Source organism: Leishmania martiniquensis, chromosome 28, assembly GCF_017916325.1.
Source record: "Leishmania martiniquensis isolate LSCM1 chromosome 28, whole genome shotgun sequence".
NCBI lineage: Eukaryota > Euglenozoa > Kinetoplastea > Trypanosomatida > Trypanosomatidae > Leishmania > Leishmania martiniquensis.
In genome coordinates, this window is record NC_090163.1 from 626,327 (window position 1) to 640,976 (window position 14,650).

At 61.6% G+C, this 14,650-nt stretch overlaps 3 protein-coding genes across 3 annotated transcripts; all 3 read right to left on the reverse strand.

The window, feature by feature from the left end:
* Positions 1-1,421: 1,421 nt before the first annotated feature.
* Positions 1,422-3,962, reverse strand: LSCM1_03192 (uncharacterized protein; the record flags this gene model as incomplete). The annotated part of the gene is made up of 1 exon (XM_067320742.1): positions 1,422-3,962. The coding sequence occupies one exon, from the start codon at positions 3,960-3,962 to the stop codon at positions 1,422-1,424; it is 2,541 nt and encodes an 846-aa protein (XP_067177352.1).
* An 855-nt stretch (positions 3,963-4,817) lies between these two features.
* On the reverse strand, positions 4,818-7,217 carry LSCM1_03193 (uncharacterized protein; the record flags this gene model as incomplete). Its single annotated transcript, XM_067320743.1, has 1 exon — positions 4,818-7,217. The coding sequence occupies one exon, from the start codon at positions 7,215-7,217 to the stop codon at positions 4,818-4,820; it is 2,400 nt and encodes a 799-aa protein (XP_067177353.1).
* A 2,178-nt stretch (positions 7,218-9,395) lies between these two features.
* On the reverse strand, positions 9,396-13,385 carry LSCM1_03194 (uncharacterized protein; the record flags this gene model as incomplete). The annotated part of the gene is made up of 1 exon (XM_067320744.1): positions 9,396-13,385. The coding sequence occupies one exon, from the start codon at positions 13,383-13,385 to the stop codon at positions 9,396-9,398; it is 3,990 nt and encodes a 1,329-aa protein (XP_067177354.1).
* Positions 13,386-14,650: the final 1,265 nt, after the last annotated feature.

Below are 14,650 nucleotides of genomic sequence, written 5' to 3' on the forward strand. Positions count from 1 at the left end.
GCGGGCGCTATCGCCAGAGGCGGTGTCTTTCCGTGCTGGCCAGCACGTGGCCATCCTGCGTGACGGAGATGGCGGACGGCGAGGCGCGAAGAAAAAAAGAGAAGGTAACCGAGAGGAGGGCAGGTCCACGCACAGATAAACAAATACACGGCGCTACTGGAGGGCACGAGGGAAAGCGAGAGCGAAACGGCGCGATAAAGCGACGAACAAAGAGAGGGGAGGGAAGGAGGTAGTCGAGGCGGGAGAGGAGCCAAGCAACACAGACGGGGGGGGAAGAAGACCACCGGAACCAGAGGATGTCTCGCCGCTACCCTTAGAGGCACAGGCCAAGGGAGAACAACAGGAGGCGGAGGGAGGCACGACCTCTTCCTACACGAGCACCACATCCATGCGCACGCGCACACCAACAGGTCGAAATACCTAACAAAAACACACGCAGTCACACCAAGTCGAAGAAAGGAAGAGAGGAGCACAGAGGAGAGGCGGTGTGTGTCTCATCATTCGGGCAAAGAGGGAGAGAGAGCTCGGGGAGGGGGGCGCGAAAAAGTTGCACACCATAGACAACGAGCACAATAGTGTTGCACCAAAAATTCGCTCCTTCGCAACGATTTTTGAAAAGGAAAAATACATACGAATGGGGGGCAGTGGGCAGAGCCCAAAAGAAACAGGGGAAAAAAGGAATGGGGTGAAAAGGCCACGCGCCGGTATCACCGGATCGGATGAAGAGACCCACAGGCAACGCCTCTGCGTCCGGCGGCCCATGTTGAGCCATCGCACACAAGCGAATCCGCCCATTGGAAAAGCCCCACGAGGAGACAGATCCGCATGCATGTCTGCTGGCGCAGGCCCACGCACAACGCTGCCGCCGGCGGAGCGTCGAACAGGAGAGAGATGAAGAGGAAAGCTCGTCGACTTGACAATCGGCCCATGGGGGGGGCCAACCCACATCGGGGGAAGAGGGGAGCAGAGAAAGTGGCCTGTGTCGTAGACGCTGGCCGCATACAACTCCACCCCTCTCAAAAACGCGGCAAGGGTTTCCCATTCACCCCACCACGTGCGACGAAGAGAAAACGGAGAGCGGAGAGGAAAGGGGGGAAAGAGACGCGCGGAGCAGGACATGGAAAGGGTGACGGAGTTGCTCGAGCGATGCGCAGCCCCACTTGCCCTCACCCCCCCTCTCCCACCTCCCTTATAACATCACCATCAACGACCTCCCATGAGCCGGAAAGGAATCCATTTACTGTATAAGTTTGTCGAGGCTGCGGCCAGAGTGCGCGCGGCCCTGCATATGCAGCCTTTAGATGCGTGCGCGAAGACAAGTACGCGCCTCAAGGGAGGGGAGGGGGGAAGCAGGCTCGAAAGAGCGGGTCTCGCACATACACGCCCTTTTCCCGCTCCACCATCCCCCTCTGCCGCGATGTCTATGGTCTCCGCTGAGAGGGTTGGCCGCCAGAAGAGTCGCGCAAGGTATAGTTGAGTCCCTCCAATGCCACCAGCTGCGCGCAGAGCGGCGCCGCGCTGAGAAAGAGTGCGTCGTCACAGAGTAGCTTGCGGAGACGCTTCATGAAGACCTCATTGGCGCGCGCCTCCAGACGAGCCTCCTCCGGCTGGCTGGTAAAAAAAGCCACCTCCTGCATGGTTTCCCCGTAGAGATCGCGGTTCCGTAGCAGCAGCCGCAGGGTGCTGCGGATGCCGTCGACAGTCCACTCGACAGCTGAAAGTGTGTCGGCATCGGCTGAGCTTTTCCGAGGGGCGCAGCGGCCGCCGCTAACGCCCTGCGCAGAGCGCTCTTCAGCGTCGTTCGACGTGCTGGTGACTTGCCCAGAAGAGTCGCTGCTCCGAAGAGGGTACGGCGGCGCGGAGCTCAGTTGCGGCGGCGGTGAACACAGGGAGGAGGGGGTGCGCTGCCGTAGCGCAGAGATCCCGGCGCCACGTGAGCCACCTGTCGCCTGCCTCGACTCGGAGGAGTGCGAAGCTCGTAGTATGTTGCCGTTGTGCTGCGTGGAATGCGCGTCGGTCGCTGTTGCGATGGTGCTGTCACCGGCTGGTGTTTGGACAAGTGGGGTTGTCGCTTGAGAGGCTGAGTTTGTCGGCACCGATGAGGGAGGCAGCGGTGGCTGGCGAGGCGCCACTTCGCCCTGAGAATCTTTTGTGAGCTGAGGCCTCAACTCCGGGGGCTTGACGTCGGCGCTCACCTCCCCACCCTCCGCCGCAGGTGCAGCCGCGGCGAGCTGGCGAGATTCGGGTGGTGGGCCGGAGCGAGGAGCGACAATGACGATGCCGTCCTGGTCAATTACCTCCACGTTGTTGGCGTCAGTGAGACGCTGATTGTTCTGCCGCTGCCACTCCGTGAAGTGCTTACGCATCTCCTGTTGGCGAGCCGCCGTCTCTAGCTTCAGCTGCCGCAGCGCTTCGCGTTGAACGTCCTTGGCATTCTCGGCGCGCCGCTGCGGCGACCGCTGCCACAGCCCCGCCTGCCGCCTCAGCTCCCCTTGCTCCGCAAGCATCTCGTTCAGCACACGCGTGTTGTGGTCGATGTAGCCGCCGCGGTTGCTTGTCTGCGGGCTGGGCGATTTCATGTTGAGGAGGCCGCTTGTCGGCCCGCGAAAGCGGCGGTGGCCGTGCTCGCCGCGCGAGGATCTCTGTTGCGTATCGCCACCTCCGACGAAGGGGCTCTGCCTCAGTGGACTCGCATTCATGCGCTGAAGCAGCTCAAACTTCTCCCCGGCGCGGCGATACCAGCTGTCGCCCTGTGCGTGAGCGAGACGCGCCGTTTGGTCAGTGTGCGGGGCAGGCGCCTGCATAGGCGGCGGCGGAGACGTGTGCGCTATGTGAGTCGGTGTGGCGGTCGAGGGGCGCTGACTATCGCGCGCGCGGGTCGTTGTGGCATCGGTTTGGGGCAAGGACGCGCTGGCCTTTGGCGGTTGACTGGAGGCAGGCCTGGGCGAGGCAGCCGTCAACGTGTATTTGGCCTTTGATCCCCCTCCACCGGTGCTACGATTCTCTGCAGCGGCCAGCGGCGCACCACCTCTGGCGCTTCCAGGCGCGGTGGTCGGTGGCTGTCTAGTGGCAGCGGGAGAAGCTGAGCCTGAGGACGCTAATGGAAGAGAAGTGGTAGAAGGGGCAGTGGGGGGCTGTGAAGGCCATGGGGGCTGGCCCAAGCTGATGTTGCCAGCCAAGATCACGAGTGACTGAACGACACTTTCCATTGACGGTCGTGACGCTGGCTGGTCTGCCATCATGCGAGAGAGGAGCTGGCGCGTATTGCCAGAGCGCCGTGCGATGTTGGCGCCGTTCGCCGTGAGTAGCATGACACCTAGTCGGCCCAGACACCAGACGTCGCTCAGTGTGGGGTGGTACCCCGCGCCACTCTTGGTGCTGCTGTTTGTGCCGTCCCGGCTCCCAATGGGGTACGCCACAGCTGCTGCGAGTACCTCGGGCGGGTAGTCAAGCTCTACGCGCGCACCGCTCTTCTTACGCTCTTGCAGCTGCGAGAAGTAGACCGGGAGGGGCAGCGGCACCCCGAGGAGGATGTTTGCCGTGCCGCCGGTGTGGCGGTCGAGAAATACTCGGTCGCTCGTCAGTCCTGTGAAGAAGAGGTTGTGCAAGTGCATCTGCCGGATGGCCAGTGCGCATGCGCAGAGCCAGCGCAGGACGCGGGCCTCATCGAGCGAGTGGCGCTCCTCCTCCTCAATAAAGGTCGTGACGTCTCCCTCCGAGACATAGGAAGCGAGGACACTGAGGAAGGAGCTCTGAACGAGGACGGCGTGAATAGGCACAAAGCCGCGCAGCCGGTGCTTCTGCAGCTCTTCGTACATCTGAACAGCCGTACTCACCTCCCCGTCGGCCCACCCAGCCACACTCACGCGGCGCAGCACGCGTAACGCTCCGCCCGCCTCCGTGTCTTGTACGAGAAGGGTGGCGGAGTTGCTGCTGATGCTAAGTACTTTTTTGCGAATCATGACTGCACATGATGAACGTTCCCGAGATCGAGAAGACGACGCCCACAATGACACAATGCGCACGCGTGAGGGTGTGTGGGTGTGGGTGTGCGCAGGTCATTCGAGACGCACAGCAAACGGCAGGCGCCCAGGAAAGTCCAAATAAAATGAGGAAAAAGGACAAGGCGTTAAGAGTGCAGAGTGAGGCGCACAAGAAAAGGGCAGTCACTGAGAAATGGCCCGACGCTGAGGTGAGGAGGAGTGCCGATACTTTCAGAAGGCAGCGCCGCCGAGGGCACCTGACTAGTGGAGGAGCCGCTGAGCAGTACGCGCGGCGCGCCACAATCCCGTATGTGCCCCTCCTTCCTCCTCCCCCAACCGTCACGGCTTTCCCCTTGCCCCGCCCGCCCCACCCCTGCACATGAATCATCGTCATGGGTGCATAAGGGCGCGTTCCGTCGTGATGGCATCCACTTGCATGCAGAACGTTACCATGTCGTTTCTGTTCGTTCGCCTCTTTTCGTCGCTTACTACCTCACCCCTCCTCCCCTCCTGCCTGTGCGCGCTCCAGCGGAGTCACTCCGTGTGAGCGAAGCGAATTCCGGCTCACACATCCCAACTCGAGTGCATACGCACACGTGTGCCTCTGCCACGGCGAAGGTCGCCGGCGTCATCAAGCGTCATTTAAACGAAAAGCGAAGATAAGAGCCGACAGAACATCTGTGCCGCTTGGGTTGGGCCTCCGCCGCTCCGCGCCCACTTCCGAGGGAGGCGCAGCTCCAGGATGAGAAGGGGTCTGTTGTGTTCGCATCAGCCTAGAAGGAAATGTCCGCTGCACCCCATTTCGACCGTCCTCCTCTTCCTCGCGACCACGCACTACACCAGTCGCACAATGCGATCGCCAGAGATGGCGAAGACATCCTTCATGGCGCCCAGCGTCGCTACAGTGCCATGCCGGGAGAAGTACCGCTGCAGTGCCAGTGGCACGCGGGTTCGTAGCGACGCCAGCGTCGTCCCGCCTTGCGGGATCAGTGGCAGCACCATCCGCACAATCTCCGTCTTCTCCAAGGTTGGCTGCTCCACTTTCGCGCGCTGGACCACGATAACAGAGGGGTCGTCAGGGTAGGGCCAGGTGGTGAAGTAATCGGGGTAGTTGTCCAGCACAGCTCGCACGGCTACCAACTCGCGCGGCAGAGCATCGCGAACCGCCGTCGGGACCAAGCTGAGCACCTCATCAAGCTCTGCACATTGCATGAGAGGCAGCGCGTCGTACAGCTCCCGCACGGCCCACTCCGCGTTGGACTCCGGCGCCATCTCAGACGGGATCTTCAGCACGGGATCGTCCGGTCGTATCGAGTTCATACGCAGCCGCTCATCCATCAAGGTGTCCACGCACGCCTCATACTCGGGCAGGAACCGGTACACCTTCATCTTATCCACTGATACGACAATCTCCTTCCCATGCATGCGCAGAAACGTCGGGAAGGAGCGGCATCTCGTCTTGACCTGCGCCTTTTCCATCGGCGTGAGGAGGCTGTAGAGGCGGCCGGTCGACACCGCCGCCGCCGCCTTCTCCTCCGCGATGCTATAGTTCTTCCCCGCCGCTGCCTCGATCACGACCGCCAACACCTTGGCGAAGGTGCTCGGTAGCGGAGACGTTGCAGCGTCGCATTCGTCGAGCGAGTTGGGTGCAACTCGGTAGGGACGGGCACGCAACTTGCCTTGCGCCATCTGGAAGTACTCTGGGTACTTACCGAGCAGCCCTGTCACTCCAAGCCGAGGATCGAAGGCGGGGTGACGCGAGATTATGGGGGCTATTTCCTGCAGGATGTCCGCCAGCGGAGCGTACGCCTTTGGCACCTGCGGCGCCACAAGGCCGATCAAATTCATCTCCGAATTCCGCGGTGGACGGCGCAGCGGCTGCACATCGCTGAGGCTGCTGAAACCACCAACCGAGAAGCGTGCGTCGGCATACCCACGCTGCGGATGGTCAAAATCGGCCCGTAGTCGAATCTCCACTGACCCGTGCGCAGCGCGCGTATCGACGTAGTGCCGGAACCGCTTGATGTAAAAACGCAAGGAAGTATCAGCGTACAGCTTCTGTATCTCACTTGGCAACGTTGGCTCAATAGCATCGATGGACGTGAAAAAGGTGGGGATGTACTGCACGAGGGCCTCCATTACTTGCAGCGTCGACCGCAGAGGTGCTGGCGCGCTGGGCACCTGCCCGCTCGTCTCTACCGTCGCCGCTGCGGTCGGACCCGCGAATGCATTGGGGGCCCCAGCTCCGCCAAAGTGGGCTCGTGGCGCCACCAGCCCACCACCGGCCACAGTTGCTGCTGCTGCTGCTGCTCCACCAGTGCCGTAGCGGCAGCTATTGCTCTGTGGCACAGGCGGGGGTGGTGGCTTCGTGCTATCTGCATGAGCCACAGGGGTGCGCAGCAAAGTGTGAGGCTCTGAGGCGCTCGAGCGCGGCGAAAACGGGGGCGGAGGCGCTTCTGCATTGGCAAACGAGACCTGCTGTGCCGGGAGCGGTGGGAAGGAGCCGGCTGCTCTACGGTCTTCGAGTGGAGTGGCCGCGCTCTCCGTGGTCAGCAGCGCAGCCGTCGCACTAGGGTGCGCTGCATCCGTCGTGGCCGGCCCAGCTCCCCGTTCCGAAGTCGACGCTGCGGGAATGGCGGCAGGGGCACGCGACACGCGCACGGCCAGGTGTCCTCTGGGTAGCAACACAACCTCCTGCGGGAAATGACGGAGCATATACTCCACCAAAGCGCACCTCCCGCCACATTGCTGCGTCTCCGCGGAAGACTGACCGTCACCTGCGCTGCTCGTCGAGCGAACTTCACGTTCGAGGAACTGCCGCAGAGCCCGAGGAAGTTGCTGCTGCACCTGCGATGGCCAGTTCCAGTCCCTATTCCTGCTGTGCGGCGCTGCATCGCTGTGCTCCGTGAGGGACGTGGCGGTGGGTAGCAGCGGCAGCACCAGCGCCCGCACCTCCCATGGAGCATACGTGACCACATGGGCACTGTCCTTAGACGCCGAAGAAGTTGGGCGCTGTTGCTGCTGCCCCGACAGCCATGTCTGCTTCGTGTGGCAGTGGCGCAGAGCGCATTGCAGTGCTGTCAGTGGTGCTATCAATGGTGGTGGTGTAAGGAAGCTGAAGCAGGCAGGTTGTATGGCTGCCACAGTGGATGATGCCTTCACTGCGAGCAGGCCCCAAGTGGCACTTGGGCCATGCCGAGCGCGCGCCAGGCCACTGGCAGAGCGGCGATACATTGCAACTAGTGAGGGTAAGAGAAAGGCAGTGGAGGTTTAGAGGGTGGCAATCGCACGTGAGAGGCTCCGCCTCTGTTCTCCCCCGATTTTCTCTGTGGCCGCCTCTCTCTCTCCCCCCTCTTTCTCTCTTTTCCAGCTGATTGGTCAAGTGTGCGGCGCACGCTCTGACAGGGTCGGCGCACATGTCTGACTTGAATGAACGAGCGCACAACTTTTGGTTGCTTTCCGCCGCTCCCTATTGCCCAAGTCAGACGCCATTGATGCTGCAGCCGTGAGCATGTAGAGATGGGGCCGGTGAGAAGAAGCCGGACGAGTGTCTCTCTGTGGCCGAAGCGGAACGCGCCATGCGGCCTGACCGCCTCACAGAGCATCTCTGCAGCTGCGACAGCAGAGAGCGCTCAAGCGGTGAAGGGAGGGGGGGCAACGTCACAAAAGAGGCCCCGCTGCCATAGTAGCGTGGGGGGAAAGAAGGGCAGCGGTATTTCTTTAGGCCCGCGAGAGGGACGCAAGTGACTAGCCACAGCGCCTTCAACGACCCGCGACGAAGCCCGGCTCTACAGCCTCCTCCCCTTCCCCATGTTTGAAAAGCACACGATGGCGCCGTGGGCGTAGTCACGGACCTCGAGACAACCTTTGCGTCTACACATGTCAGGCTGGCGATCCCGTGCGCCCGAAGTATGAGACGGAAACAAGTATTTTTCACGGATGCGCGGCGGGGCAGAGCGGCGCTCCCCCCTTCCCCGCCCTCCCCCACCCAACAACCCTCTTGAATGCTTTCGGCCACCTACCACATACAAAAGTAATAAGAGTGTGGCGTCCCCCGGGGGCCCCATCGTTGGCGCTGGGGGGGGAGTAAGGGCAAAGAATATCGAAACTGGGGAGGGAGGGGACTCAGGAAGAGGCTGCCACGGCCATCGGCTAGGAGGGAGCAAGCCAGAAGCGAGAGTGCCCTGTGCACGGATTGCCTGAGAGCTGATGCGGCTTGCCTTTGCAGCAGTGATGCTGGCAGACGTGCCACTGCACGTATGAGCGACAATGAAGAGCAGAAGTGATCGAGAGATTTTTTTTCCGCGGAGCACAATGGAAGGACAGCAGTCAAGATAAGTCCTGAGTGTCACGCGGCGTGGGGAGGGAGGGGGGAAGGGTAAGTAGCAGAAAGGGATCGTCAAGCAGGCAGCCTTGACCGGCATGTTAACCGGTGGTGCGTTTTTTTCTTCATCCTCCGACGCGAAGGCCACAGCAGGGAGGGTAGCGCACCCCTCTATCTAACTCTTCTGGCAGTTGGCGTGGGATTCGGCGGTGGTGATCTCCCTGTTTTAGGGGGCGCGTTTGGCCAAGGCATGCAGACCTCTCGATGCCCGGCGGTGCTGCGGTCGCTCCCTGCGAAGGAGCAGTGAATGTGTGCGCGTCGCCGAAGAAGAAAGAGGAAGACTCGTAACGAGGAGAGGTGAAGAAGAGGGGTGACATTGGGGGTCGCCATAACACCACAGCCGGCCTGAAGGAAGAGAAGGCATAGCAGGCCCCATCAGCTACATCAATGGCCGACTCGTTCACCAGCTTGCGGGTAGGGAGACGAGGACCACAGGCATTGGGGATGGTGAGCTGTAGTCCTCGTCTCCCTACCCGCGACGAAGAGCATTGCGCGCCCTTCGTCAATCGGCGCACGGCCGCCCCATCGTAAAGGAAGATGCACTCAAACGCATTGATCGCCAGGTGGAAGGATGCCGAAGCGCAGCGTCGAAGATCGAGGAGATCCATCCCTAGCTGTGTGTCTGTCTGTGTGTGGGGGGGGGGGAGGGGCCACGGTGCTGTTGGCCTCTTGCCTTGCATCCAGGCAACAGATGCTCGACTGGCCAGCGCCGACATGCACACTCGAAATCGTAAGCGGCGGAGGCCCAAGACAGAGAAATGCGTGCGGTGAAGCACAAACACTTGAGCTCAGACTGAAAAACAGTCGGAGACGAAAAAAAATGGGGGTCGAACAGCGAAGAAAAGCGCCGTCCTCACGCAGAATGGAGGAGACCGAATGAGGCGCCAACAGTGCCGTCCACAGGGAGAACGGGAGACGTTGAGGGAGGTGGCCGGCAGAGCGCATCAGCACGAGGAACTGTCGCACGTGAATCGATGCCGCTTGTCCACACAAAGGGCACACACGCGCGCACGAGCGCACGTCCACAGCTATGACATCTTCTCGAAGACGAGAGATGTGAAGGCGAGGAAGTCCTGCTCTGGTGCGCGCTGTGGCCGAGTCGAGAGGCGGAGCAGGATGCGACGCTCGGGCGCGGGCGGAGAAGATGGCGACTGCGCTGAAGGACTCGCAGTATCTCGACCCTGCTGCTGGTCCTCGTCTCCAAAGATGGTAGTCCTTTCCCTGGCCCTTTCTTTCTCATCCTCCTCGCCCTCTGAGGCGCCTGGAGAGCCCTCTTCGCTCGCATGCCGGTGGCTACCGCCGCCGCCGTCGCTGCTATCCTCAGCGTCTGTCGTGCTCGGCGTGCGAGTCGAGGACATCGTGGCGAGGTTGGGTGAGGTGGCACTGCCGGGCCTACGGCTGCCCCTGTTCTTTTGGTCATCCTTGGTGGCTGGCCGATGCAGCGGCTCGGTTTGCATGTGGTACTGAAACACGATGTTGGTGAGCATCAAGTTCGGGCATAGGTTGCCCTCCGCAAAGTGCCGCACGACGCCGCAGCCGTCATCTGCCGAAGATGGAAAGAGGTGGAAGCTGCCGAAGCTTGCCACGTAAGAGGAGTACGTGTCGCACAAGTCCTCCTTCGAGAGCTGAGTCACGCGCTGCACCGGCCCAATGGGACGCCGGGTGTTCGGCGTCAGCTGGAGACTAAAGCGGCCACCGTTGCTGTACACGAGAACCCCCGAGACGTCGCCACCCCATGGATAGATGACTCTGCCGTCATCCACCGCATGCACCTCGATGGAGAGGACGCGCCACATGCCGTGGAAGCTCTGCTGCGCAGCGGCCATGGAATGAAAAAAACGCACCGGCTCCCGGGGCGCCGTACCGCCAGTGGAGAGCACAGAAGGCGGAAGCATCAGCGAGAGCGACAACACGCGCGCACTTCCCTGCGCCTGTGGCGGTGAGCGGGGAGCGGGCGACAGGGAGCCCAAAGCTGCGGAGGCGGCCGCGGTGCCAGCGTCTTCTAAGGCGGCGGACACTTTAGACGCGGCCGTGCGGCTCACGGGAAAGTTATCGAAGCACTTGGTGAGTGCCTCTATCGAGGTCCGCGTCATGCCGGTGAGCGGCGGCACTGAGGCCCACTCCGACACGAATTCACGCTTGAAGTGTCGCACATCGTTGTCGCGCATATCGCCCGGAACGCACGGGGCCGGCACGCGACGATGCCGCAAGTCATCCCAGCTGAGGCCACGGAAGAAGGGGTGCCGCTTTATCACATTTGCATCCTGCAGCCGCAGCGACGGATCTCGAGCAAGCAAGGCCCTCAACAGCGACACAGCCTCCGGGGAGAAACCTCTGAACTTGGGGGCCCCCTCGGCGATCACCGGTTGCACCGTCGAAGCTGCGGCGGCGCCGTCGGCGCTCAGCACCGGCAGCTCGAGCTCCTTGTGCAGAACATTTTCGTAAACGGTATTGTTGTTGCGGGCGTGGAACGGAGTCCTGCCAGCCAGCATCTCGTACAGCATCACACCAAAGCTCCACCAATCCACCGCCGCCGTCTGCACCTGACCCTGGATCGTCTCCGGTGCAACGTACTCCGGGCTACCGACGAAGCTGCGCCGGCGGCTGCGTGAAAAGGCGCGGCGGGCAAGGCCAAAGTCTGTCAAGCAGATGTGCCCATCCGCTGCCAACACAACGTTCTCTGGCTTCAAGTCGCGGTGCACCACATCCTGGCGGTGCAGGTACTCGAGTGCCAGGACCAGCTCCGCCGCATAAATGCGGGCCGCCTCGGGCGAGAGGCTCAGTGTGGGGTAAATGTAGTCGTACAGCTCGCCACCAGGCAAGTAGTCAATGACGAAGACGAGGTAGTACTCCGTCTGGAACGCGTAGTGGCACCGCACAATGTACGGGTGTGGGCGTATGCTTGTCAGGATGGCCTTTTCCTCCTTCATGTAGGATGTCATGCACCGCCGGTACACCGTCGCCTTGTTCATGATCTTCATGGCGTACACCTGTTGCGTAGCGCGCATCTGCACCTTCAGCACCTTACCGAACGTGCCGCGCCCAATCACGGTGAGTAGCCGAAAGTCGTGGAAGTCCACAGGCGACAGGGTGCTGCCAGGCCCGCCCAAGTAGCCTCTGGGAGATGAGAGTCGGGGGCGCGGCGTGACGGATACGGAGTTGGCCGCACGCTTCTGCAACATCATTGAGCTACTCTCCTCCCCGACACAGCCGCGCATATTCGTTGCGGGCAGTGAGCCCACCACAGGGGCCGGCGGCGAAGAGCGGTCCGATGACGTCAGCGGGCCTGGCTGCGCCGGCGTACCGAGCGTTGACTGCATGCCTCTGTAGGCGCCTCCACCGGGCGCGGTGCCGCAGCGGTCGAGACGGCGACTGTAGTTCTCCGCGCACCGACGGCAGGCTGGAACAGTGCGCCCGCCAGCATTCGCATCCGCAGACGGCGGCGTCGTTTCCTGCGGCATCTCAGGTGCGGAGTCGGCGCTGTCCACGGACGTCACCAATGCACGTCCCAGCGCCCATGGGCTTTCCAGCACCGACAGCTTCTCCAGACAAGCAGAGCAGAACTGGTACAGGCAGAAAAAACACCGGCGCGGGTACAAAAAGGAAGTGAACTCGGCGTTGCACTGCGCACAGTTCGCCGACGCAGGCGGAAGCCGCTCATCTGGAAAGTCCATCTGCATGGGATCTACTGTCGCAAAGACAGCCCCGCAGACGAGCTTGTGTGCATACTTCTTCGCCAGTCGCACGTCGTTCGTGTCGCTCGGGTCGCTCGCGTAGGTCGGTTGTACCTTCACGCCGGATGTGTCCCTGCCAGCGCTCGCCTCACCCACAACTGCCGCATCGGTTATGCGAGCTGCTGCGTATGCCCTTCCTGTGGTAAGCGACGGCAGCCGCTCCATGCTCACGACCGAGACCGCCGCATCACCGGGCATGGGCGGGGTTGCCATGGCTTCGGCTATCGTCCCCTCCTGTCTTTTGGCGTCTGATTCTCCGCTATCAGGGACCTCAGGAAAACGTAACGTCACAGCAGTTCCCGTGTCACCCGCACCATCATCCGAGGCGGCAGGGAACGTGCCGCCCGACGAGGGTGAGGGAGGTGGTGCGGTTGACGCTATCCCCGGCACAGCCGCCGCCGCTTCCTCCGAAGCGTTGAGAGGCTGCGGCTGCTGGCGGGACTGCGTCTCTAGCTGCGCACGAAGAATCGCCTCATCGTCGCCGTCGTCGCTGGCGACTGCCGTATACGTGCTCATCAGCCCCAGCAGTGGCTGAATGCCGCTGAGCTTCACATGCGTGGGCACCTCGCCATCGTGTAAAAAGTCATAGAGCGGCGTGCGAGCCACGTAGAAGAGATTCTTCGGCACGAGCAGCTGCTGGAGGTAAATCTCAAGGTACCGGCGCCGCTGCTCCACCAGCTCCGGGCTCTGATTCGTCACATCCATCCAATGGCTGCCGGGAAGAACCGGCACAACGCCGTACGCCCCATGGCACGACCCGTGCCGCCCACTGCAGAGCTGCTTCAGATCATGGTCGAGAGCCTTGAACTGTTGATACCGCCGATAGACGCGCCAGGCGTCGTGGCCGCGCACGCACTCAATCACATATTCTACGTAGCTCTCTTTGACGCGGTAGTGGGTGATTATTACAGAGGTGATGGAGAACTGCTGCGCCAGCAGGACGAGCACCTCGGCATCCTTTTCTGGGTCTAGCGGGTACTGCCGTGGTGCGTGCGAGTGGTCCAGCAGCCGCTCCTCGCCCTCAAAGGCGCGACGGTCAGCGCCGTTGGCAACGGCAGGTGCCGCGCCACCGTTGGAGTGCGATGAGGCGGTTGCTACCGCCGCCCCGCCGGGGATGAGCGCGTTCGCGCCCGACGTGTTAGTACATCCTTCGCTTGGTCCTGCTGGTGGAGTGGCAGCGCTGCCCTCGCCGCTTGCGTGCGCGCCCGAAGACGCTTCTGCGCTGCGTGCGGAGTGTGGCCGACGGAGGAGACTGTAAAGCACTTGAAGTGGACTTCGCGACATTCGCGACGGAGCACTATGCCGCACGCGGGCACTTTAGGTGGCAACCGAAAGCAAACGAAAGAGGAAAGGCGACAGGGAAAGAGGACTCAGTCAGCAGCAACGGCATAAGAGCGGTGATCGCGCCAGAGATGAACGGGGCAAAGGGAGAGACAGCGAGATGTGAGAAGGGAGGGAGCCGCGCACGTCCACACACACGCACGCACAGACAGACACGCAGAGACAGAGACACACACCCGCGAAGAAATGAAGGACAAAGGGAAAGAAAAGACGGAAAGGGAGAGGGAAGTGAGGCTTTCCTATTCGAAAATGGGGCAGGGGGCTAATGGAGGAGCGGCGATACAGGTCGGGGCAGCGAAGGGGAAGGTGGACGTGCGTGCTTCTGAGCGCGCCGAATTCTCATTTCTACGTGAATGCCCTTTTCCTTCGCTGCCCCTCGCCTTCGCGTGGTCGCTCTCCTCTTCAAGACGTTTCCTCTGAAAGGCGTGCGTATGCGGCGTCCTCTTCCGATGCCTATATAAATATATAAATCAAGATAAATATATATAGTTATATAGACAGGGGGAGGGAAAGAGGCAGTGGTGGGGGGAGGGGGAGTCGGAGGAGACACGCAGAGAGGGGCAAGGGGGGCGAATGAGAGAGCGGGTTCGTACGCGTGCACGTGTGTGCCTGTGTGTGTGTGTATATAAAGTGAGGGAGGGCGTGTTCGAAGCAGGATGTAGTCACCCGTGGAGACGAGGAAACGCAATATATTTAATAGCCCCAAGAGAAAGAAACGTCACGAGCAGCAACGTGCTGAATCGCTGAGGCGCAAGTATGCGTACGAAAAAAGAGCAGCAGGCAGAAACCCAAACGTGATGTCGCGCGCGTGCGGCAGTGCTTGCGTGTATGTGTACCTCTCCTGTCTTTTAGGCAAAGCGACCGAGACACAGACACTTGACTGTGCACAGGTCACAAGCGCCACAGCTCCAAGGCACCAGCGGGAACGGCAAGAAGGCGTCCAAGAGCACGTACGAGTAGTGAAGACGAGAAGGCCGTGCGCCAGTCTCTCTCTCTCCCTGTCTCTGTTTTTTTCTTGTCTTCTGGCTCGCTTGTGGACCACACCGCCGGAGTGCAACACCAGCTACAGTGGGGCGCGCGATCGACCGAGGCACGTCACGGCTGGGGAGCACCTTCTCTGCGCGCAAGGCGGATAGCGCAGCGGGAATGAGGAATTTCTTCGGGCCATGCAGCCCAGCGCCACACCCAATGGAGAAAGGGAGGGAAGT